Source organism: Mirounga leonina, unplaced genomic scaffold (genome assembly GCF_011800145.1).
Source record: "Mirounga leonina isolate KUSES-001 unplaced genomic scaffold, KU_Mleo_1.0 Mir_151, whole genome shotgun sequence".
NCBI classification, from domain to species: domain Eukaryota; kingdom Metazoa; phylum Chordata; class Mammalia; order Carnivora; family Phocidae; genus Mirounga; species Mirounga leonina.
In genome coordinates, this window is record NW_023270377.1 from 111046040 (window position 1) to 111071628 (window position 25589).

Consider the following 25589-nt stretch of genomic DNA (forward strand, 5'->3'; position numbering starts at 1 on the left):
GTGGCACTGACATCTCAGTGTGTAAGGGTGTGTGGAGGCAGCAGGTTGTGGGGACTCTTTCCCCTGGGGGAAGGGGAGGAAAGCTGGCCCTGTTCCTCTTCTGGTCCTGTGGCCTCGCTCGTCCTGGGAGGACGCATTCTCCATTTCACTGAGGAGGATGCTAAGACCCAGAAAGATTGCAGACTTCCTGTTCCCCAAATTGACATTGGCCAACGTCAGCTAAACATCGACTCGGAGCAGCCAGGGAGGCTTCCAGGCCTGAATAGGTTAGAGGAGCTGGGCCAGCTATATCCCACATCAGGACAGCTGATTGGGCCACATATTGTCCTCCCAGCTCCGTCTGAGCCTCTGAAGTACTTCCCCCATCACCTTTGTTTCTGTCCACCAAAGCTCTGAGGGCATGGTCTGCAGATAAGTGAGCTCCCACGCACTGGGTGATGCTGGGCTCTTCCTTTCTGTTGAAGGAAAGGCCCAGGGCAGAGACAGGTATAAGAGGTACAGGAAGGATGGGGCATGCAAAGAAGAAAATACACAGACACAAATGGAAAAACAAGGGCTGGCAGCCAGGTTATTTTTCATAAGTTTCTTTATGAAATTAAATGTGGTTTCTGGCTTGGAGAAGGTATAGTGCAAGAGTGACTGACTGTACATGCTGCTGAATTCCCATGGGCCAGAGGGGCAGCTCAGTGTTCCACACCCACAGGCCAGGTCCTGGCTGTACTCATGGGGAACCCTTCTCAGCGGGACGTGGGCTTCCCTCTAACTCACATGTCCACCGGCCTCTGGGTTGGTGGGTCAGTCCTGGATGCTGGGCCACAGAATTCAGTCCTTATGGCTTCTCATGCTCACTTAGGGTAAGGCAATCTTTCTGTGTCACTGATAACAATTCTTTTTCCCCATTGTTAGAAAAACAGCACAATCCAAACAAAAAAACCGGGACCAGGTTCTGGAGTCAACCCACAACTACACGTGGACTGGTCACAAACCCTGGCGGAAGTATGCAGTGACTATGGTTTTGTTTTCTTTCCACTATAAACACATCACAAGTGAGGAAGGGTGTCCAGCAGCCAGGAGTGCCTAGACGGGCTGGGAGGCAAAAATGAGTTGGCTCTGGGCCAGACATTTTTGTGCAGAGAATTCTGGTTCCCACCCTCCAGGGATGCAAGTTGCCTGGCACCACCAGCTGGGGACTGGGGGCCTGAGGGACAATTGGAGGGCAGGGGGCACAGAGCCCAACTTTGCAGGGGCTAAAGGCAGATGGTCCCCTGCCCAGAGGAAACAGGAGGAGGGACGATCAGATGTCCAGAGAAGAGGGTTCAGAGCAGCCAGTTTTCTACACTGGCCTGGCCGCTGGCTCTGAGCTGTAGCTCCCAGGAGGCCCCATAGAGGTCCAGAGGGTGGTGGGAGGCTCACCGCTGTGGGCCCCTGCCCCTCCAGCTGGTGTCTTCAGTGCACCAGTAGTGGGGGAGAATCCACGAATGGGGCGCCGAGCAGCTCCCTCGCTCAGTCCGTAACTTCCAGTGTGCGTGACCAGCAGAGGAGGCCACATGCGGTGGGCCTCGGGGAGAAAAAGCTGTGGAGGCCCACTGGCGGGGCAGGTCCAGACAGTGCTGTCGGATGGGGAGCTGGCTCACTTGCGGAAGGGTGCCAGCCGGCTAATGCTGTGCCAGAAGGTGGATGGCTTTCGCTTGGGCTCTGCCAGTACCAAGACCTGTTGCTGGGGCAGGCTGGCGGGCAGAGCCGGGTGCTTCTGGCGTGCCAGGTAGTAGGGCCGGCTGAGGGCTGGGCAGAAGAAAGCAGGGATCATAGGTGCCTAGGTCGCCAGGTGGCACAGGGCAGAGCGGCAGCCTCTGCTCAGTAGGGGGGTGGGATGGGGCCTGTCCCACGGGAGGGAACTGCCTTCCTATGCGGCCCACCACACCTAGTGGCCTGGGCCACCCGCTAGCCTACAGAGATGGTGTGGGGCTCTGGAGCTCCTCCATGGAACAGGCTGCATGCCAGGCATTTAACATCTCTGTAAGAAGCTCCTTGCCAGGTGACTGAACGAGGCCTCCCAGAAATCCTGCCTGGGGAGGTGCACTTCCACTAATGTTCCTGCTCTGGGGTACCCAAGGGAATTGAGAGCAACATCAACTGCACACCGACGAAAGCTTTGTTACCAGTGGCCTCAACACCAATCTTTGGGAACAATTACCTGCAAAGGGCAGTGGGCAGCACGTGGGCCCCAGGAGCTAGCTCACTTTGGGGGTCAGAGAAGAGTTTGATCATGGCTAGGGCCAGGCTGCTATGGGAGGAGTTAGGGAACCATCCGCTTACCTTTGGGCTTCCCAGTGGCCTGCTGCTTGCTGGCATTCAGCATGGCCTGCTTCCTCTGCAGCTCGGTGATGGAGAAGCCTGGGAGGGAGGGCCACAAATGAGACCTCTGCTTACCTTGAGGACTTGGCTGCCTTTCCCCCCCCCGCCCCCACCTCCCCAGCCAATAATTCCTCTTGCCTGTGTCTCCTGGCATCTGTGTGGTCCTCTGTGTACCCTGCACCTCCCACAGGGCCTGGGATCTCATCATGCTGCAGATGTTCGGCATCCTGCTCAGCCAGCCTGCCTTGACCAGCCAGGCAGAGGAGATGTGCAAGGGCCCTCCCCACATCCTTGCCCTATCCCATCTCTCACCCTGACCTAATCCGTGATGTATCCAGCATCTAGTATCCTTTCTCTCCACTGTGGCTTTCCCAGACCAAGAGCCAATCTGGTCACTCTTGAGCATGATGCCCAGGGGCCCACGGAGAGGAGAGGAATGCAGTGGGAAGGTGCCTTGCTTATGCTGGGGTGGGGGAGGCTTCTCACAGCCAGTGCCCAAATCCTACTTGAATGCTTTGTGCTGGAAAGAGGCCTCACCGGGTCTCTGCAACTGAGCAGAGGGCCTCCACCTTATGAAGTGTGCGTGCATATGTGAGTGTTCTGGAAGCAAACCCCCAACAGGCCAGGAGACCCATGCCCTGGGGCTGAAATGAAGAGGTGCCCTGGAGCCTTGCCAAAACCTGAGGCCCTTAGGCGGTGGGACATGCTGTCTCACAGTCTCAAGGTTCTCCTGACCTCGTGTTCAGGGGTTAGGAGGGCTGGGTGGGCCCTCACAGTGGAGCAAGGCTGATGGCGTCTCGCACCTGTCTCCTGGTCCAGCCGCACCTGCTCCCTCTCTCTGGCGAAGGCCTTGAGCCAGCGCTGTTTCTGCTCAGGCTTCCTGGCACACAGCAGGTGACTCTCTCCCGTGGTGCCGCAGAGCAGCCGGAAGGCATTCTTGACACTCATGTGGAGGTCTCTGTCTTTTCCATCCTCTAGATCCACCACCTCCAGTCCATCCATATCCACTCGGCCCTTATAGTACAGCACATCCCGGCGGAGAAGATCCTGCCAGAGACTCTGTGAGCTCCTGGCCTATCCTGCTTGTTGGGTCCCTCCCAGGCCTCCAAACCACTCTCCTGACCATGTTTATGCTTCACCCCGCACCCTGCAATTGGAAGGGCCAGTGGGCTGCTCACCCACTTTCCAAGCAGATGGTGGGCTCATGAGGGCAGAGTGAGTGTTGGTGTAGCCCACAACTGTGTGCTGTAGCCATGATGCAGGAGCCTCACTCCTTCAGCGAAGGAACTGGCCTTCAGTTACTGACTGGCCTGGAGGGTCTTTAGGGTACCCATAATCTCGTGGGGAGGCAGCCATGGAAACAGTGGCCCAGGGCCCACCCTGCATGACAGAGAAGAGTACCAGGCCTACCAGGCTGGGCCCAGGGCCAGCAGCCAGGCAGGCTTCCTCGACAAAGCCACCTGGGCCACGTGTTGAGAGGAGTAGAAGCTACAGCAAAGAAGCAGCAGTGGGAGCAAGGATCCCAGGGCTCAGGGGGAGCTGAGATTTGCAGGGACAGTAGAGGTGGCTTTAGAAACAAGCAGGGGCTAGGTCAAGCAGGAAGGTATTCTCAACAACACTGGGCCCTGGTCAGACTGCCATGGTCCTTGGGCTATTTGGCTCCCTCTGCACAGAATCACCTCAAAGGGCCTGCTCCACTGAAGGTCCCCAGGAAAAGGAACCACCTCTGTGTGGCTCCTTTTCTTTGGCAGCTACTCCCAGCCCTCAGCTTCACCCCCTCTACTCCTGCTCTAAATGGCTCATCCAGCAGGGCAAAGCAATTCTGGTACCTTCTTGCAGTAGATGAGCTGGTGGTCAAAGAGAAAAAACATCCTCTGCTGGCTCTTGGCTTGTGGCTGTGTAACACGAGTCAGCTCCCCGGAATAGATGAGTTCTGAGCTCCTGACCAGGAGATCTTCCCCCTGGGGTACCCCAAGGAGAGCTGTGAGCTGAGTGCACCTAACATTGGAAGCCCTCTCCACTGGGCACTTCCTCCTGCCTCCATCATGGGGTTGGGTGGCCTCCCCACTGGCCTGGCCTGCCTGTGGTCCCCACTGGCAAGTAGTAAGCAGAAGGCCACTGAGGGAGGGATTGCTCTTGAAGCTCAAGGAAGTGGTGGGGGCTGTTGGGGGTGGGGTGGGGAGTGAAAAGGTCATCTGACCTACAAGTTGGTTGTCTCTGCAAAATGGGGCCAGGAGGCAGCCTGTGGCATGTGCACTTGAATGAAATGTGGCCAATCCCTGCTGAGATGTTATGTAAGTAAAATAACACCGAATTTGAAGACTAAATAAAATAAAGAATGTGAAATATTTCACTAATGATTTTATGTTCAGTACACACTGAAATGATACGTTGGATATTCTGAGTTAAATAGAACATTAAAATAAATTTCACCTTCAAGGACAAACAAAAACTAAAACAATTTGTGAACACGAAACCAGCCCTACAAGAAATATTGAAAGGGGTCCTCTAAGTGAAGAGAGAGCCTAAAAGTAACAGACCAGAAAGGAACAGAGACAATATACAGTAACAGTCACCTTACAGGCAATACAATGGCACTAAATCCATATCTTTCAATAGTTACCCTGAATGTAACAGGGTAGCAGATTGGATAAAAAAACAAGACCCATCGATATGCTGTCTGCAAGAGACTCATTTTAGACCGAAAGACACCTCCAGATTGAAAGTGAGGGGGTAGAAAACCATTTACCATGCTAATGGACACCAAAAGAAAGCTGGGGTGGCAATTCTTAGATCAGACAAATTAGATTTTAAACCAAAAACTATAATAAGAGATGAGGAAGACACTACATCCTACTTAAAGGGTCTATCCAACAAGAAGATCTAACAATTGTAAATATCTATGCCCCTAACATGGGAGCAGCCAATTATATAAATCAATTAATAACAAAATCAAAGAAACACATCGACAACAATACAATAATAGTAGGGGACTTTAACATCCCCCCTCACTGAAATCAGGACACATCATCTAAGCCAAAGATCAACAAGGAAATAAAAACTTTAAATGATACACTGGAACAGATGGACTTCACAGATATATTCAGAACATTCCATCCCAAAGCAACAGAATACACATTCTTCTCTAGGGCACATGGAACATTCTCCAGAATAGATCACATCCTGGGTCACAAATCAGGTCTCAACTGGTACCAAAAGTTTGGGATCATTCCCTGCATATTTTTGGACCACAATGCTTTGAAACTAGAACTCAACTACAAGAGGAAATTTGGAAAGAACTCAAATACATGGAGGCTACAGAGCATCCTACTAAAGAACCAGGAAATTAAGAATTAAAAAAATTCACGGAAACCAATAAAAATGAAAACACAACTGTTCAAATCTTTGGGATGCAGCAAAGGTGGTCCTAAGAGGAAAGTATATAGCAATATAAGCCTTTCTCAAGAAACAAGAAAGGTCTCAAATACACAACCTAACCCTACACCTAAAGGAGCTGGAGAAAGAACAGCAAATAAAGCCTAAACCCAGTAAGAGAAGAGAAATAATAAAGATCAGAGCAGAAATCAATGAAATAGAAACCAAAAGAACAGTAGAACAGATCAACAAAACTAGGGGCTGGTTCTTTGAGAGAATTAACAAGATTGATAAACCCCTGGCCAGACTTATCAAAAAGAGAAGAGAAATGACCCAAATCAACAAAATCATGAATGAAAGAGGAGAGATCACAACCAACACCAAAGAAATACAAACAATTATAAGAACATATTATGAGCAACTCTATGGCAGCAAATTAGATAATCTGGAAGAAATGGATGCATTCTTAGAGATGTATAAACTACCAAAACTGAACCAGGAAGAAATAGAAAACCTGAACAGACCCATAACCACTAAGGAAATTGATGCAGTAATCAAAAATCTCCCAATAAACAAGAGCCAGGGCCAGATGGCTTCCCAGGGGAATTCTACCAAACATTTAAAGAAGAACTAATACCTATTCTTCTGAAACTGTCCCAAAAAATAGAAATGGAAGGAAAACTTCCAAGCTCTTTTTTGAGGCCAGCATTGCCTTGATCCCAAAATCAGACAAAGACCCCATCAAAAAGGAGAACTACAGACCAATATCCCTGATGAACATGGATGCAAAAATTCTCACCAAAATACTAGCCAATAGGATCCAATAGTACATTAAAAGGATTATTCACCACAACCAAGTGGGATTTATTCCTGGGCTGCAAGGTTGGTTCAACATCCACAAATCAATCAATGTGATACAATACATTAATAAAAGAAAGAACAAGAACCATATGATCCTCTCAATAGACGCAGAAAAAGCATTTGACAAAGTACAGCATCCTTTCTTGATTAAAACTCTTCACAGTGTAGGGATAGAGGGTACATACCTCAATATCATAAAAGTCATCTATGAAAAACCCACAGCAAATATCATTCTTAATGGGGAAAAACAGAGCTTTCCCCCTAAGGTCAGGAATGCGGCAGGGATGTCCAGTATCACCACTGCTATTCCACATAGTATTGGAAGTCCTAGCCACAGCAATTAGAAAACAAAAAGAAGTAAAAGGCATCTTAATCAGCAAAGAAGAAGTCAAACTCTCTTTTTTGCAGATATGATACTTTATGGGGCAAACCCCAAAGACTCCACCCCAAAACTGCTAGAACTCATACAGGAATTCAGTAAAGTGGCAGGATATAAAATCAATGCACAGAAATCAGTGGCATTCCTATACACCAACAACAAGACAGAACAAAGAGAAATGAAGGAGTCGATCCCATTTACAACTGCACCCAAAACCATAAGATACCTAGGAATAAATCTAACCAAAGAGGCAAAGAATCTGCACGCAGAAAACTATAAAATACTCACGAAAGAAACTGAGGAAGACACAAAGAAATGGAAAAACATTCCATGCTCATGGATTGGAAGAACAAATATTGTGAAGATGTCAACGCTACCTAGAGCAATCTACACATTTAATGCAATCCCTATCAAAATACCATCAGCATTTTTCACAGAATTGGAACAAATAATCCTAAAATTTGTATGGAACTAGAAAAGACCCCAAATAGCGAGAAGAATGTTGAAAAAGAAAAGCAAAGCTGGTGGTATCACAAAGCCAGATTTCAAGCTCTATCACAAAGCTGTCATCATCAAGACAGTATGGTACTGGCACAAAAACAGACACATAGATCAATGGAACAGAACAGAGAGCCCAGAAATGGGCCCTCAACCCAATGATCAACTAATCTTCAACAAAGCAGGAAAGAATGTCCAATGGAAAAAAGTCTCTTCAACAAATGGTGTTGGGAAAATTGGACAGCCACATGCAGAAGAGTGAAACTGGACCATTTCCTTATACCACACACAAAAATAGACTCAAAATGGATGAAAGATCTAAATGTGAGACAGGAATCCATCAAAATCCTTGAGAACACAGGCAGCAACCTCTTTGACCTCAGCCACAACAACTTCTTCCTAGAAACATTGCCAAAGGCAAGGGAAGCAAGGGCAAAAATGAACTATTGGGACTTCATCAAGATAAAAAACTTTTGCACAACAAAGAAAACAGTCAACAAAACCAAAAGACAAGGGACAGAATGGAAGAAGATATTTGCAAATGACGTATCAGATTAAGGGCTAGTATCCAAGATCTACAAAGAACTTATCAAACTGAACACCCAAAGAACAAATAATCCAATCAAGAAAAGGGCAGAAGACATGAACAGACGTATCTGCAAAGAAGACATCCAAATGGCCAACAGACACATGAAAAAGTGCTCAATATCACTCGCTATCAGGGAAATCCAAATCAAAACCTCAATGAGATACCACCTCACACCAGTCAGAATGGCAAAAATGAACAAATCAGGAAACTATAGATGTTGGCGAGGATGTGGAGAAAGGGGAACCTTCCTACACTGTTGGTGGGAATGCAAGCTGGTGCCACTCTGGAAAACAGTATGGAGGTTCCTCAAAAAGTTGAAAATAGAGCTACCCTATGACCCAGCAATTGCACTACTAGGTATTTACCCCAAAGATACAAATGTAGTGATCTGAAGGGGCACATGCACCCCGATGTTTATAGCAGCAATGTCCACAATAGCCAAACTGTGGAAAGAGCGTATTTACCCCAAAAATACAAATGTACTGATCTGAAGGGGCACCTGCACCCCAATGTTTATAGCAGCAATGTCCACAATAGCCAAACTATGGAAAGAGCCTAGATGTCCATCAACAGATGAATGGATAAAGAAGCTGTGGTATATATATATATATATATATATATATATATATATATATATACACACACACACACACACACACTCACACACACATATATATACGTATATATACACACACACAATGGAATATTATGCAGCCATCACAAAAAAGAAATCTTGTCATTTGCAACAACGTGGATGGAACTAGAGGGTATTATGCTAAGCGAAATAAGTCAATCAGATCAAATTATCATATGATCTCACTGATATGTGGAATTTGAGAAACAAGGCAGAGGATCATAGGGGAAGGGAGGGAAAAATGAAACAAGATGAATCAGAGAGGGAGACAAACCATATGAGACTCTTAATCTCAGCAAACAAACTGAGAGTTGCTGTAGTGGAGGTGGGTGGGAGGGATGGGGTGGCTGGGTGATAGACATTGGGGAGGGTATGTGCTATGGTGAGCACTGTGAATTATATAAGACTGATGAATCACAGACCTATACCCCTGAGACAAATAATACATTATATGTTAATAAAAAAATATATATAAAAAAAGAAAATTACTGAGCAGAAAAGAAAAAAATTAATTTCACTCTTTTTTTTCTGTTTTAAGATGGCTATTAGAACATATACAATTACCTATATGACTCCCATGATATTTCGTTCAGTGCTGCGCTCAAGAATAGTTAGACCTGGCTAGAAGTCACCTGTGAACTTTGTCTTTTAGGGGCTAAGGAAGTTTTCTCAGCTAAATGTAGTTAGTACCTGAAGCCCCATCATTAGACTTCAAACTTTCAGGCTAAGCCCTGCCCCCTTTCGGTTCCTCCTGGGAAATGCAAACCTCAGCCAGGAGTTTTTGGCAGCTGTTCAGTTTGGGATAAGTGAATTTTGTAGGGGTCCTTAGCCAGGTCTGGGCCTCAGAACCAAGCACCAAGAAAATAAAAAACCCTGAACAAAACAAAGACCACGTTGCTCAGCCCCACCACCAGGGATTCTAATTTCCTAGTTCTAGGATGAGGCCCAAGAATCTGTATTTTCATAATATTTATGGCTAGTGGGTGGAGGTGAGAGAACAGGACAGGAAATGTCCCTGTAAGTTCAGGCCTCCGGCAGCTTTAGAAGGCAAGACTGGCAGAGACAAGGGGTATGTGCAAGCCAGAAGAATGGAACCAGGAGGCTCTAACCCATGGCAATTGTTTTTGGTCATGCTATGGCAGGCCTGAACCCTTCTGTTGGGAGAAGTCCTAGTAGTTACTAAAACTGGGGGCTGGCCTGTCCTGCTGGGCTGACCGGCTGCACCAGGAGCGACATCTTACTTCACACATGCCCTACACTCTCCACCACCAGGCCTGCAGCTCAGTGCTCGGGTGGGTTGGCCTGGGCAGAGGACCAGCTTGCTTACCACTGGTGCCTGTTCGCCAGCTCCCAGGAGCACGGCTCCCTGCTTCAGCTCCTTCCTAGATTGTTCAGGGGCAGAGCCCCATGGTATTTTGTGGGGTGTGGGACCCTCACCTCCCAGTCCTCTATGGAGCTCTGCCACTGAGCAATCTTGTCGATGTTTTCAAGCCTCCGTTTCCGTTCATTGATGAGCCGGGCCACGTTCTTCATGGCATGTAGGGCTGCTTCCACGTCCTTGAAATCCCTGGGGCAGAAGAGAGATGGAAGAAGGCCGCACTTTGGAGAGCAGAGAGGGGCCCCCTGTGGAGCTGCTTCCCTCTGGGGCTCTGCCCTCGGCCAGTTCTTCACTTGTCAACGCACACCTGGCTGGACACAGCAGAACGGAATACCCCATTTTTGTCCGGTCCCCTCCTTGCAGCAACAGCATGCAACAGTGGCGCCTGTTTGACTGTGGGCTGCCAGCCAGCGCCTACAGCAGTGGCCACCCACAGCCAGTACGCGACACCCTGGCTGGCCCCCGGCCCCCGCTCCCCTACAGCCTCCTACCTGTGCTGGGGGGGTGTGTACTTGAGCAGCTCGGCCAGCTGCAGAGGGTACTTGCAGATCTTCTGCACGGGGGTCAGCAGGAAGCCGTCCAGCGAGATGTCGATCATCTTCTGTAGCAGCCGGCAGGCCTCAAAGAAGTACACGTACTTGCTGAGCTTGGCGAGCCGCGACAGCTCCACACAGGCATTGGGGTGGTTGTTGCAGTACTCTGAGTAGATCTGGAAGTCCGCTTGCTGGGGGCACAAGCTGGAGGTTAGCATGGGGAGCCCCTGCCCCTCAGGCCACCCAGGCGCCTCAGGCACAGCATCGGGAGGGAGCGGGAGCGAGTGTCTGCATTTCCTTCAGGAGCTGGGCTCGGAGGACCCAGGCTCTGTCTACTCACTTCACTGGGCGCAAACTATGTGGAATTAGGCACGGAGATGTGAGAGACCTGAAAACTCAGGCTTGTGTGTGCACTGTCGCCACCCAGCTTTCTCAGCAGGGCCCTCAGCAGAGATTCTGACTGTATGTCTGGTTTTTTGGATGAAATCAATGATGCTAATAAGGAAGCGTTATAAGACCAAAAACCAGAGAGAGAAGCAGAGAGAGAGACAGGACAGGAGAGAGAGGGAGAGAGAGGGGGAGGGACAGGGAGAAAGAGAGGGAGAGAAGGAGTGAAGGAAAGGGAAACTGGGAAAGAGGGGGAGAGGGAGAGAGAGGGAGAGGAGAAAGGGATTAAGAGAGATTAAATGGGGGCGCCTGGGTGGCTCAGTTGTTAAGCGTCTGCCTTTGGCTCAGGTCATGATCCCAGGGTCCTGGGATCGAGCCCCACATCGGGCTCCCTGCTCCGCGGGAAGCTGGCTTCTCCCTCTCCCACTCCCCCTTCTTGTGTTCCCTCTCTCACTGTCTATTTTTCTGTCAAATAAATGAATAAAATCTTAAAAAAAAAAAGAGAGAGAGAGATTAAATGGATGCCAGGGTCTATGGCTATGTCCCCTGGATTGTTCTCCTCCTCAGCCCAGTGTCTTGCTTATCCTTCACAAAGCTCTTTCATATCTGAAAGACAGCCACTGCCACTTTGTTCAACAAACACAATGTGACAGATATATCCACATTGTGTGTGTATCGTACAGGAGACTCACAGTGCCTTTTTTTTTTTAAGTTCCATCTACCTAGAGCCAGAGAAAGACTGGGTGTGCCCTAGAGTGACTAGGACTTCACGGACTTAGGTGGGAAAGGAGGGTAACAGCAGTTGGCTGGCTGGCGGGTTGCTGGGATGGTCACACTAGGTAATATCGATAAAGTGCCTGCCCCACCCCCCGCCCCCATCACAGCTCTGCCTGCTGAATAACTGGCTGCAAATCCCATACTCACACAGGTGCTCTGACCCGCCCCCAGTTCCTGCTCGGGAAGTCTAAGGTCTCCCTTTCCAGTTCTCCTCCTGCCACTGGAGTGAGGTGCCAGGGCCCTTCCAACACCAAGAAGGAACCCACATTGTCCTTCATGGGCCGGCCTTGGCATCCTCGGCTCAACTGCACGTGACTGCCACAGGAGAGGGATAGTAACAAGTGCCTTCCTTACCAAGCAAGGCCAGGAGTCCATCTAGCCTAGACCAGGCCAATGAACCTTGGCTAAATTCCAACTGGCATTTAGCGTGGAAGTTAAGCACTGTACATTCCACAGATTCCAGTTTTCTCAGTGTGTGAGGAAGCCAAGAACCTGTTAGGAACAGCTCTGAAGATGCTCAACAGGTAGCCCAGCCCAGCTCTGTCTTCTACTTACTCTAGCCCAAGCAAAGCTTTTCAGGCAGATGCCCAGGCACCCCTGCTCCAAGGAGCCCTCTCTGGCTTGGTCGGCCTCCCAAACAAGAAGAGACACTGCTAAAACCGTGTGGGAGCGTGAGGGCAAGGTGGGCAGTAGGGGTGTGGGGCCTGGATGCTTCTGGGCAAAGAGCAGCAGGTTGCCTGGGCTTTAGCCTACAGGGTCGACTTCTGAGGGGAGGCAGGCACGGGAGGCAAGGGCGAAGGGAGGCTTTGTGCTGGGGCCAGGGGGTTTGTGTGTAGCCGGGTGCGGACCCCCAGCAGGGATGGGCAGGGCAGGGGGCTCGCGTAGTGGGGAGACAGGGTGCGTGGGTCCTGGGCAGCGGGGTGTCCGGGGCGGGGCGTGCTCACGTGCTCCAGGAAGCAGGCGCCCAGCTCGCTCAGGTGGGGGCGCTCCCTATTGAACCTCTGCTCCAGCGCCTTCACAAACGCCTTCTGGCACCGGTAGATGTCCTCGATGTTCCCGAAGATGGTGCGCAGCTGCTCCTCGCTGAACATGTCGGCGCGCTTGCGACACTGCCTGATGTAGCCCTGCGGCCCGCGGCCCATCAGGTCTCTCTCCCGGCACCCGCGTCCCCCACGCCACCCTCCGCACCCCCGGCTGGGCCTCACCTCGCAGATGTCGCGCAAGTGCTTGATGTAGTCCCGCTCGGTGCTGAGGATCTCGTTGATGACGTTGGTCCGCATCTGGTCCTTGCTGCTCTGCGCCTCGGCCCCTCCATCCGCGGCCCCGCCGTCCCCGGCCCTCAAGGCCTCCTCGTCGGCGGGCTCGTCCTGGTTCACCCGCAGCTGCAGGCACCGCGCGGCTGGTCAGCGCCCCTCAGGTCAGCCCCCGCCGAGGCTCAGCGCCCCGCGACCGGCACGCGGCGGCAGTGGGGAACAGAGGCTCGGAGGACGTGTAGACCCGGCAGCCCCTTTCCCCCAGCACCCGAGACCGCGCCTGCCCCTCTGAAGGCACCCTTCTCCTCTCGCTCCTCGGTCGGTTCTGGACTCAGTGCTGGGAGCGGAGCACAGATGCTCACTCTCTTGGGGTTCGGACCCAGGGCCTGCTCACACGGGGCTGGCCCTCTAGGGGCTGTGACAGAAGAGGATGGGTGACGGGGCCTTTCTGGCTCTCTGACCTGTAAGTAGGACAGGCTAGAGGTGGAGAGTGGGCAGTTCATCCACGGGGTTTGGGGCAGCAGAAGCAACGAACCCCAAAGTCTGGGATATCTCCTCCCCACTGCCCTCTGCCTGGCCTTTGAGAAGGCACCATGATTCCTTCCTAGGAGACCAAAGGCTGCCACAGGGAGGCTCTGGGTCCCCTTCCTGTGAGCTCTTGTGCTAACGACTTAACTTGTCCATGCCTCAGTTTTCTCAGGTGTAAGGGGCTGTTCCCAGCTCCCAGGGCATTGTGAAAGTTATAATTGAGAAGCCTGTCCAAATTTTCTGCACGGGGTTTAGTAAATGCCCGGTGCTAAGTTGTTTGTGGTGATGGAATTCTAACAGGCAGATTCCCCCTGGAGGAATGCACACACCATCATTTCTGACCCGTTCCTTTCTGGACACTGAGGGCACCCTGGAGGGAGGGGTGGGAGCAGGCAGGAATTGGTGATGGCTGTGTCACAACTCTGTGGCTGGTCTTCTGGACACCTCGATCCCCATCTCCACCCCACAGCCTTGCAGTCCCAGCACAGCCCTGAGGGTGGGGGAAGGCGGGGGCGGGGGGAAGTCCATGCCCAGCACCTCTGACCCCAGAGCAGTTTCAGGTCTGCATGTCTGAGCAGAGCCACTTGGCTCCTAATGGGCAAAGGAGAAGCACACAGGCTGTGCCATACCCGCACAAAGCTGGCTGGAAACCAGCCCTCGCCGTCAGCAACACGACCCCACCACCACTCTCTGTTGGTGGCATCCATTACTTCGATGACATCCCCAGCTTTGAAGCCCAGTTCCTGGTCATCCATGGTGACATGGTCCCAGAGTGCTTCAGCACAGACCACACTGCCATCACTGATGAGCTGTGGAGAGAGCCACAGATAGCAGATCAGTGGGCAAGGCTGTCATGGACCTCCTCATGGGGCAGGGTGCTCTGCCCTCTATCCTCCATCCCTCAGCAGCCCTGCAAAGAGGGGATCCTGACTCAGGTTACAGAGGAGTGAACGGAGGCTCCCTCTGAGCCCGTCACTCTTCAAGGGACAGGACTATGCCCTGGGCATGTCTAGACTGGCAGGGCTCGTGATGAAGCCTGAAGTGAACTAGAATCCTGGTGAGCCACAGAATCTGAGAGGCAAGTGTGTTGCTCACTCCCCTGCACAGGGCACACCTTCCTCCCACCCCACTGGACCAGTGAGTCACTTACTACTCTCAGCTTCATTTATCATCTGTGCCCTGCTCTGGGAGGCTGGGGCTGAGCACAGCAGGCTGCATTTCTTCTGTGCTAGCTACCCCGTTAGGTTCTCCCAATGTGGCACTGGAGGGGACCACAAGGTCAGAGGGAGAAGGGGCTTACTCCCTCCCACTGGCTTCCTGTGGCCTTGCATTACCTGTGAGGTCACCTGGCAAGCACCAGTGCCACTCCTCCTAGGTACAGGGCAGGGGGTGGGGGGGGGGGCGAGGGGGGGGCGCCCAGCCATCACAGTAGCTGGATCTGGTTTGTGGTGATTTTCGAACACTTGTGGAACCAGTCTCATGGCCCTCCCCCGCCATCCCAACCTGCACTAGCTGAACAGCACCTAGCCTCAGACTTTCAGGTCCCAAGGCCCACAGGATCCTCAGCTTTAATTATTCCAACCTCTTTACTTTATTCCCTATCTCTAGGAGGGGTAGGTACATCTTGCAGCTGCTATCTCTGTAATGGATACTTCAGGATTGTTCTTGTGCACTTGGTTTTGGGGCAGGCACTTTATACCTGGCTCACAAGTCTTTATAGTAATTTCTCTCTGCTGAAATAATTTGGTGTGTTTCCTTCCTCCCACAGGGTCATGGACCTCACATCAGGAGGGATGCTCCCCTGCCCTGAGGGGCAGGGAGATGGGACTCCCGCCCTCCTCCATGCCCCAGGCAGCCCTTGTGCTTAGAGCTCCATTTGCCGTTGGGCGGATGCCTGCTTTCCTGTAATGTGGGCTCAGTTTCTGCTCCATGAATAATGAATGGCTCTGGGGCTTAGGACAAGAGGAGGGGTAGGTTGGGGGCTATACAAGAGGTGAGGTCCAGGGGCGCTTGGGTGGCTCAGTCGTTAAACGTCTGCCTTTGGCTCAGGTCATGATCCCAGGGTCCTGGGATAGAGCCCCGCATCAGGCTCCCTGCTCAGCGGGAAGCCGGCTTCTCCCTCTCCCACTCCCCCTGCTTGTGTTCCCTCTCTCGCTGTGTCTCTGTCAAATAAATACATAAATCTTAAAAAAAAAAAAAAAAAAAAGAGGTGAGATCCACGTCTGCTGGGACCAAGTGTTGGCTCTGCAGGGTGGCTCTTTGGCAGTCAAGGCCTCAGAGGGTCAACCAGTCAGGCCCTCTGCAACCAACTATTTCCTCCTCTGAGCTGCTCGCCTCTGTTCCCACTTGTACGTGTGAATCCTTCTTTGGCTTCAGGTCCAGTGGGGCCTTCTCTGCGTGCTCCCCGTGCAGTGTGTGTGCTGTTCCTCAGACTGAAATGGGAACCAGAGCAGGGCTGCAACAGGACTGTCTGGATCTCCAGCTGACATTTCCAGTAGCTAGGGGGTCTCCCCCAGGCCCTGAATGGGCAGGGTGAAGGGTGGGGTAGGCCACCTGGATACCAGAGCCCACTCAGGCTGGAACCTTCCTCCAGGGTAGGGCCTGAGCAAGCACATTCAGAAACCTCCAGTTCATGTTTTCTGGGGATGAAACCTGCTTTAAACCCTGATGAAACCACTCCTCTGAATGATCTACAGCCGACGTGTATACCTATGCTCCCATGCAAAGCCATTCAGGGGCTGCAGGTTCCTGATGCCCACCCAGGGGCCCTGGGCACCAAGCACTGGGTTATTCCTGGGGGGCTGCATGCCTCCTCAAGGGACCATTGAACTCACCCCAGCTAAAAAGACCTACTACAGGCATGTCCTCTTCTGCAGGAAGGCCTGGCCCCCAGGATCAAGACCTCCTGGCTGCAATACGAACAAGATGAGACAAGAGGACTCAGCGAGCCACATGAAGGTGCCTGCTGTACCCAGGGAGCAAGCACTAGACTAGGCAGCCCAGAGCAGGCACGCTCCACATGAGGAGGCTACCACCTCTAGCCTTGGAGGATCTTGCCTGAAGACAAGGAAGAAGCAGGGTACTCAAGGGTGGGGTGGGTGAGCCAATGAGAATGTGGGCTGCAGGTGAATGTCCTCTTTCAGGGACAGTGATCACAGGTGAGCAGATACATCAGGACAGAAGATGTATGTGACCAAGGGTGAGTGTGAGCATAAGGACAGAGAGTGTGTATGACCTCAGGCAAAGTGTGTGCATCACAATGGAGGGAATGTGTGACTACAGGCTATTTGGGTAGTTTTGATCCTTGAGAGGTGCGTGTCCTGAGACTCCCTCTTCCTGCACAAACCCCGACATGCACCTGCCAACACACATTTATACACTCGCTACTGGGATGCTACACTCTGATCTCCTGAGAACAGTATGCCACGCTGCAGGTGAATGCCGTCCACCCTCAGTTCACACCAGCTGCACATGCAGGTCTCCAGGACAGTGTGGAAGCCACCTTTCACTGCTGGAGCCCAGGCAGGGAGGACGTAATGCAGACATACTCCACACAGCCCAGCTTCCCGCCATTTCCCTGCCCAGGTCGTTCCCTACTAATACTAGCCAGATCAGGTGTCTCCTCCTAACCCTGGGTTCTCTCAGATGAGCCCCGAGCAAAGCCCCTCTTGTATGGGCCAGTGCCTCCTCCCGCCACTGTCCTCTGCCAGCCTTGCAGAGAGGGGGCGTCCTACACAGCTGGTTTCCTCTATCACTGCAGACGTAGGGCTTCCCAGAGAGACCATGGTTCCTGACACCTTCATGGACAAGTCCCGACACCTGTCTTGTCCAGTCAGCCAGAAGCCCTTTCTGGTAGTGGGTGGCCACCTTTGTCACTTCCTTGTCCCAGTGCCTTGCTGTGCACAGAAGGTACTTGACAGACATACAGCCATGAGGAATTCCCCCGATCTCCCTGTGCTTTGGTCCCGACTGATGCCCACAGTAACCATGTGCTCTCCCTGGGCCACAAAGCTCCTCTACGGATCTGCAAATGCAAGGCACTCTGTCAAGTTAGCAATGACGTTAACCATTTATGTGATGTCACCAAGATAAAATGTAGCTCTAAGAGTTCAGAGAGGCATTCTACCTCCGACAGCCCAGAGGCCACGAAGGCCCACACTGGATGGGTTTCTGGGCAGAGGCCCTTCCTGATGCTCTGTCTGAGGTGCAGCTGCATGGAAGCCCAGATTTAAGTCCAGCAGGCTGAGAGGCAAGGGTTGCAAGCTCTTTCTTGGCCTGGCAGAGGGGAGCAGAAGCTGGTTCTGAGACATGGAATATTTATGTGGAGGCAGTTGGGGAACTGTCCCCATGGAGGGACAGGGGCAGGATCCACTCCTGTACCTCAGAGATTTTGACAGGCTTCAGGAAGCCAGGCTTTGGCTCAAAGTTCCCCCTGATGAGCACCCACCACCTTTCCCACCCTGCCCCATCTCCTCCTGTCTCTCACATATACAGGCTGGTGGAGGATTCCAATCAGATAGTCTGGGAAGGAATGTGGCTCAGCTTCTTTGGGCCCCTGTACAGCAGGGGACAGAGGGTATTCAGAATGCCCACCTTCCAGGGGGTGCAGGAGGGGCTCTGCCTGTAGTGGGGGCACGTTGACTGAGACCACTAAGACCTAAAATGGGAAAAGCAACTGCAGATGACATGTGAAGAGGAGCCCACTCATCTTCCCAGACATTTTTCAACCCACACAGAAACGCATGTCCAGTTCCGCTCACATGGCAGTCACATGTACAGTTTCCAGACAACTATAGACAGCCGTGGCCACAGCTGCATCCGCATCCTCAGCTACACATAGAGACACGCCATTTTAGACACACGCACGCGCACACACACACACACACACCACGGCAAAAGGACAGATGGAAAGACCCTGTGGCACAAGTGTCATTACGCCCCGAGTCACCTGCAGGGCCGCATCCCCAGGGGGGCACACACACAGACCGGGCCTTGGCACATGGGGCTGGCAGGGGAGGCCTCCCCTAGTGGCGTCCGGTGTGGGACTCACGGGGGCCAGACGGGGCCAGCCGCTGCACCTTGGGCCACTGCGGGCTGCGAGCCGCGGCGGGCACCGAGGAGGACGGGTCTGAAAGGGAAGACGCGCGGCGGCCGCAGGAGCCCAGCGCCGGCACCACTCACCCCTGCGCGGTTCCCCGCGGCGCCCTGCCCGTGCGGTCAGCGGAAGGCCAGCAGGAATATCAGCACGACGTTGATGAGGACCAGGAGCGCCAGCACCGCGAAGACCACCACGCGCTGGGCGCCGGGGGGCAGGTTGCAGCGCAGCAAGGCGCGCAGGGCGCTCCCGGGCGCCGAGGGGCGTCGCCGGGACTGCGGGGCCCTGGCCATGGCGCCCGGCCTCCCGGCTCCGTGCGGCCCGGAGATGCCGCTGCGATAGGGCGGGAGCGGGGCGGCCGGGAGCGCCCGGAGTGGGGCGGAGCCGCCTGCGCTCGCCGGGCCCGGGGCTTCTCCCGCTCAGCCCGCGACACGTGCGCCGCGTCTCTCAGGCCCCGCAGCCCTAGCAACCGAGCGGCTGCAGGGGCGGGGGAGCCGGGGCGGGAGGGGTGAGGAGGCTTGGACTTGCGCGGCGCTCTGCCCTGGGCGCCTCCGGGGTGGGTGTCCGGGGGACCTCAACTACCCCCCTCGGCGGTTCTGGCCCGCGGCCGGCAGGGCGCAGAGGACCGAGGCGGCGCTCGGGGCGGGGGTGGGAGGAGGCGCTCCGGGGTGCCGCGGGCCTTTACAGGTCCTGACGCACGGCGGCCGTGGGGATGGGCCAGCGGTTCTGATTCCTTTTTTTTTTGCATTGTACTAAGTTTTTTTTGTTGTTTTTTTGTTTTGTTTTGTTTTGTTTTTGCGGTTCTGATTCCTAACACCAAGAGCTGTCTTGGCCTCCACTTCAGAGGAGTAAATGCGGCTCTGAAAGGTCCGGTAATTTGCTCACTCATAAAATCTCATGGGTATACAGGGATGGTGGAATCAGGATTTGAACTCAGGACAGACTGACGTCATCCACATCCAGGTGCTCCATTCAGGTCCTGACTCAGGACCTCTCCTTACTGACCCATCAGAGCAGCATTTTGATCCTTTGGGAAAGCAGCTGGCTTCTTCAGCTACTATTCCCCACCTCCTCCCAGATTTATTGAAGTATAAGTGATAAATAAAAATTGTGTATACTTAAGGTGCATAACTTGGTATTTTGAAACAGGTATACATTGTGAAATAATCACCACAATCAGGCTAATTACCATATCTGTCACCTCACACAGTTACCATTTGTGTGTCTGTGTGTGGTGACAACTCTTAAGATCTATCCTCTTAGCACATTTCAAGCGCACAACACAGTATTTGTTAACTATGGTCACCATGCTGCAGGTTAGATCTCTAGAATTTATTCATCTCGCAGACACTTTGTATCCCTTTGTCTGACATTTCCCCATTTCTCCCTCCCCCAACTCCAGGCAATCATTGTTCTCCTCTCTGCTTCTATGAGTTTGACTTTTAGATTATATATATGAGTAAGATCATGCATTTTTCATCTTTCTGTGTCTGGCTTATTTCACTTAGCATAATATCCTCCAGGTTCATCCATGATGTCACAAATGTGGACTTTCCTTTTTTTAAGGCTGAATAATATTCCGTGGTATATGCACCACATTTTCCTTGTCCATTTCATTCATCCATCAATGGGCACTTAGGTTGCTTCCATGTCTTTACTACTGTGCATAATGCTGCAATGAAGATGGGAATGCAGATATCTCTTTGAGATCCTGATCTCATTTCTTTTGGAACACCCAGAAATCCTTTACTCCACATTGTCACCAACACTATTCCTTTGTCTTTTTAATAATAGGCATTCTAAGACATGTGAAGTGATACCTCATTGTGGTTTTGATTTGCATTTCTCTGATGATCAACAATGTTGAACGATATATCTGTTGGCCATTTGTGTATCTGAGAAATGTCTATTCAGGTGCTTTGTCCATTTTTAAAATGAGTTATTGGGTTTTTTTGCTATTGAGTTGTATGAGTTACTTATGTATTTTGGATATTAATCCTTTATCAGATATATGGTTTGCAAATACATTCTCCCATTCCGCAGGTTGCCTTTTCACTCTGTTGATGGTTTCCTTCACTGTACAGAAGCTTATAGTTTGGTGTAGTCCCACTTAACCTATTTTGCTTTTGTTACCTGTGCTTTTGGTATCATATCCAAAAAACCATTGCCCAGACCAGTGTCAAGAAGCTTTTCCCTGTTTTCTTCTAGTAGTTTTATGGTTTCAGGTTTTTGGTTTAAGTCTTTAATCCATTTTGAGTTGATTTTTGTGTATATCGTGAGGTAAGGGCCCAGTTTCATTCTTCTGCATGTGATTCAGCAGCTTTTTAAAAAAATCCTATGTCAGGGGTACCTGGGTGGCTCAGTCGGTTGGGCGTCTGCCTTCGGCTCAGGTCATGATCGCAGGGTTCTGGGATCCAGCCCCACGTTGCCCTGCTCAGCGGGGAGTCTGCTTCTCCCTTTCTCTCTGCCCCTTCCTCTGCTGGTGGTCGTGTGTGCTTTTTCTCAAATAAAATCTTAAAAAAAACCCCCAAAAAACCTATGTCAGCTATGCAGGAGTTTCCACTGTCTTCCTGACAGAGGCTGCAAACTTAACACTGTAGGGATTGAAGCTCATGTGCAGGTGTCTGTCAGTCCATCCACAACAGCGAGCTCTGTCACAGTCACCATGCCATCAGAAGGATGCAGCTGAGGGGGCTGAGGAGACTTAAAAGCAGGTCAGAAGTGAATAGAGATTTCTAGGCTCCATATTCAACACTGTGCCTCCTGGGGCACGAGTCATGGAATATGTGCAGAGGTGGGTGTTCACATGTAGGTGACTTTGTTTCTGTATGTTCAGGTTTCCAGGTGTGGGTCAGTACCACATGCATGTGAGTGAGTACAGATGCGTGCACTGAGGACACCCCCATCCTGCTGAACACCCTAAGCAGATGCTGGGATGTGTGTGCCAGGGGAGGGTCAGGACTGCGTCCAGAAGGGCTGGCTGCCTTCCTCAGATCAGAAGGTTCAGCCCAGTCCCATCTGTCTGGTTGTGGGGTAAAAGTCTTCTTGCTGTATCTCTTCAGTTCTTCAGGGAACTAGGCTCAAGACTTGCTCCCTCAAGCTCTCAGAAGGATGGTGGGGGAACAGAAGGCATCAGAAGGCTCCCTGCCACCCCAAATCCCGGGGCTCTTCTGGTAAGACTGTGTGACATGCCCTCTGGTAGGGTGTGGCTCAGAAGCCCTGACTTTGGGCCCGGCGTTTTATCGTACCCCTGTGCTTCCAGAGCCATCGGACACCAAAGAAGAAGGGTCAGGAAGCAGTTCTGGGGATCCGCTCGTCAGCTCAGTGCTGCGGGCTGTGGGTCTACAGCACTCTGCCTGCTGCTGTTCCGGCCCTGGGGGTGTGTTTTAGGGCTTCATCCAAGGCCCGGTTCTGGGGTCAGACCTCCCCTGTAGCTGACCAGCCTGGGGCAGAAGAACCTCTGAACCTCCGAACCTGGGCTGGGACCAAGAACTAAGATCTAAGAGGTGCCCTCTGCCCTGCCTGAAAAGAGAACAAAAAGACACTCCTCCTTTCAGCCCTCAACTCCAGAAAATATGCTTGGGCTAAGGATACCCTCAGGCTTGACTGCAGGGATAACTGCCCAGCCCAGTAGGGCTTGCTCAGAGCCTTGTGAGGCAGGGAGAGGCTGGGAAGAGGGGGAGGAATCAGGCAGACAGGCCCAGGCCTGGGTCACTGGCATCTGGACAAGACACTAGACAGGGCAATGCTGAAGAAAGAAAGGGACACTTCTAGGCACGGACGTGAACTCCTGTAGCAGCGCCCGGACAATCACGAGGTGCAAGGCACGCGTGAGATGCAGGGAACACAGAATGAACGTGATCCTGTGTCCTTTCTCATTCTTGTCAGGGCACATACATGCCCTGCCTGCCCCCTGGACCCGACAGTCTTGTATCCCAGGGCCTGGGACATTCCCGGACATGAATGAAATACTCAGTGGATATGTCACAGACGTGCAACACACACATCCACACATCACACTCAGAACCTTCTTGTGCATGCAGGTGTGGGCACATGCATTCACTTCTGTACCCAGAATACCAAAACGCTTCAGTGTTCTCCCCTGTGTCTACTGCTCTTTGGGCCAGATGGTTTGAGCTCCCTTCTGCTTGGAAATTGAGATGTGGTCTCTCTTTCTGAAGTCAATACAAACAAGAAAGTGTCACAATTTAGAACATGATACATGTGTCTAAAAAATACAAGTGAATGTGTGATTTTAGAGCAGGATAAATATTCTTTAGTATGGACTTTTGACATCTGTTACTTCTACAATCTCTAAGTATGAAACTCACGTTGACCCTAGCAAACCTTCTTGCCATGCATGTGAGCCAGCAGTGAGTGCTAGAGGCTTCAGGGAATGCACAGTGGGATTTGCTGCTCTTGGAAGGCCAAGTGAACTAGCCTGTTATTGGAGAATCACCTTTTATAGCTCTTCAGTTTCTGATAAAGTGGGTCTATTTAATGCTGCCAAAAAATCATAATGGGTGCCTGCCTTTCCTGAGTACCTTATACACCTGTATAAGTGGCCCTCCTATAGCTCCCTGTGGGACTCAGGTGCCACATCCACCCCACAAGAGGAGACTGAGGCCCTGAGGAGAGAATGGCTTGACACATGTCCCCAGCTAGCCAGTGGCAGGATGGGGGGAAGACGCAGGGCTGTCAGCCTCCAAACCCAGGCCCTGTCCTTTATGCTATACTGCCCTGAAAGGGATCTAGAAGTGCAGGTGGGTGTCATAAAGGCGAGCAGCCTGGTGGACCCTGACCAAGTCAGGAGCCCAGCTTCCAACTGGCATGAGCTTGCTGTATCCCTGGAGAGGGGCTCCTCGGTCTGGCTGGCCTCCTCCAGGATGTGACACGTCCTTCCCCGCAGAGGCACATCCAGGAAAGACAAGTACCCTGGAAAGCACTGAGTTCTCTAAACATAAGAAACAACGTTACCACCCTGTCTACTCAGGAGCCCCAAATACCAAGAAAGACCTTCGAACTGAATAGGAAATAAATTCTCTAAGTGGCCAAAATAGGTGATACCCAATTCATAATCTAAATTACCTTCATTTCCCTCATAAAGGTGCCCTCTGCCAGAGCTTATTTGTTCTTTTAGAGTAGTCCTGGCTCTTGGCTTCCCTCATCCAAAGCATCTTAGAATGAAAAACTTGTCAAGGGCTGGGGCACCTGGGTGGCTCAGTCGTTAAGTGTCTGCCTTTGCTCAGGTCATGATCCCAGGGTCCTGGGATCAAGCCCCGCATTGGGCTCCCTGCTTGGCGGGAAGCCTGCTTCTCCTTCTCCCAGTCCCCCTGCTTGTGTTCCCTCTCTCACTATCTCTCTCTCTCTGTCAAATAAATAAAAATTAAAAAAAAAAATCTTAAAAAAAAAGAAAAACTTGTCAAGGGCCTCGGAAGGCCCCTCCGCACCAGCAACACAATGCGACGGACCAGAATTTCACCATCAGGAAGGACACACGCAGCTACGGAAAACAGACTCAAGAACTCTAACAACGCAGCACCGATGGTCACACAACTTTTCAGAGTCCCTAAAAGCTGTATGTGAGTATTTCCTTTTTGTTATCATCCTCATTGCTGGAAATTTACCAAGAACCCACCACATGCCAGGGTATTTACATTATTTCAGTCAGTCTTCAGGTAACCTCATGGCCATCCTATTTTACAGTTAAGTAAACCAGCATTCAGAGGGTTTACCTGCTCAGAGCTCCACACCTGGCCCAGGGCAGGGAGGAACTCCCATCCAGGTCTGGGGGGCCCCAACGCTCAGATTCTACCCCCTGCACCATGCTGCTCCCCACCAGGGCTGGGGCCCAAGACTGAGGAGGGCAGCCTGAGACTTCAAGGAAAAGCAAAACCATTATCTGTGAATTCAGCTTAAGATGACATAATTTTAGAACATCTTCCATTCAAAATAGCTGATGAGAAGTACTTAAAGAAAGACTTTGTGTATTGGAAAAGTCAACTTACTTGGATATGTGTTATTTAACACACCATGGATTTTGAATAAAGCATTATTTAATGACTTCTAAATCATTGTTCAGATCCGGGCCTGAGAGAAGAGTTCGTCCACCATCTACAGTTTGTACCCATCTGTCGAATAGGTAATGAGGACAGCATACTCCTTGAGGGCTTCTGAGAATCCTACCAGCCCATTCATTCCCTCACACTATTCATAAATTGACCCCCTTCTGAGGTGCTGCAAGATCCTGGGTGGTCAGATTCTGGTTTTGATGAGGCAGAAATACATAGTAGCTTATGACCAGGAAGAGAATGCAGTGTAATGGATGTGAGTTATGAACCACATTATGTTTAGGGCTCCCCTACCCGCCGAATTAAGTAAAAAAGAAGAGGGGGAGAAAATAGGAGTACAAATGAGAAAAAGAGAGGAGTCAAGGTCTCAAAATGTCTCTGTCCTTGGAGAATGCAAAAGGAGTCCTTGGTATGGGAAGCAGTTTTGCCTGGAGGAAGTATGTCACTAATTTCTTCTGTTAAGGTAAGAATAGCAAACAAACAAACTTGTACACAGTTGTCATAGCAACCAGAAAGCTTTCTGAGCTCTTGGAGTCAATAGGAGAAAAATCAATTTTCACTTGCCTTGCTTTCCATCCTGCCCAGACAACTTCTTGGAGGGACAGGGCGCTAAGCCCTGGCCTCCTTTCTGCCAAGCAAATCTTGTTCCATCCAGGATGGCTTACAGGGGCTCTTATGGGGAAGGACAGACCAGCGCTCTTTCATTGTAGGTCCTGGGTCATGCCTGCCATTCTGGGTTCCTTGTAGGCCATGAAGGCAGAGGGGCAGGTCCTGTATTTGGGGAAGCTCTGCTGGTGCACCCCACATCCTTAAGTGAGAGCCACAGGCTGAAACTGTGCTGTGTACACGTGGGGCGTCTGCCATCTGCTTGGAGCA

General features: G+C 51.4%; 1 protein-coding gene across 1 annotated transcript in view; it reads right to left on the reverse strand.

Annotated features, from left to right (window-relative positions):
• Window positions 1-748: 748 nt before the first annotated feature.
• ARHGEF4 (Rho guanine nucleotide exchange factor 4) overlaps window positions 749-25589 on the reverse strand; it is an 86021-nt gene continuing 61180 nt past the window's right edge. Inside the window, 9 exon segments of the mRNA XM_035008306.1 lie at window positions 749-1782; window positions 2317-2394; window positions 3159-3402; window positions 4185-4316; window positions 10129-10258; window positions 10561-10793; window positions 12711-12890; window positions 12972-13148; window positions 14177-14356. Of these exon segments, the coding sequence (XP_034864197.1) occupies window positions 1631-1782; window positions 2317-2394; window positions 3159-3402; window positions 4185-4316; window positions 10129-10258; window positions 10561-10793; window positions 12711-12890; window positions 12972-13148; window positions 14177-14356 (1506 nt within the window). The 3' untranslated portion in view covers window positions 749-1630.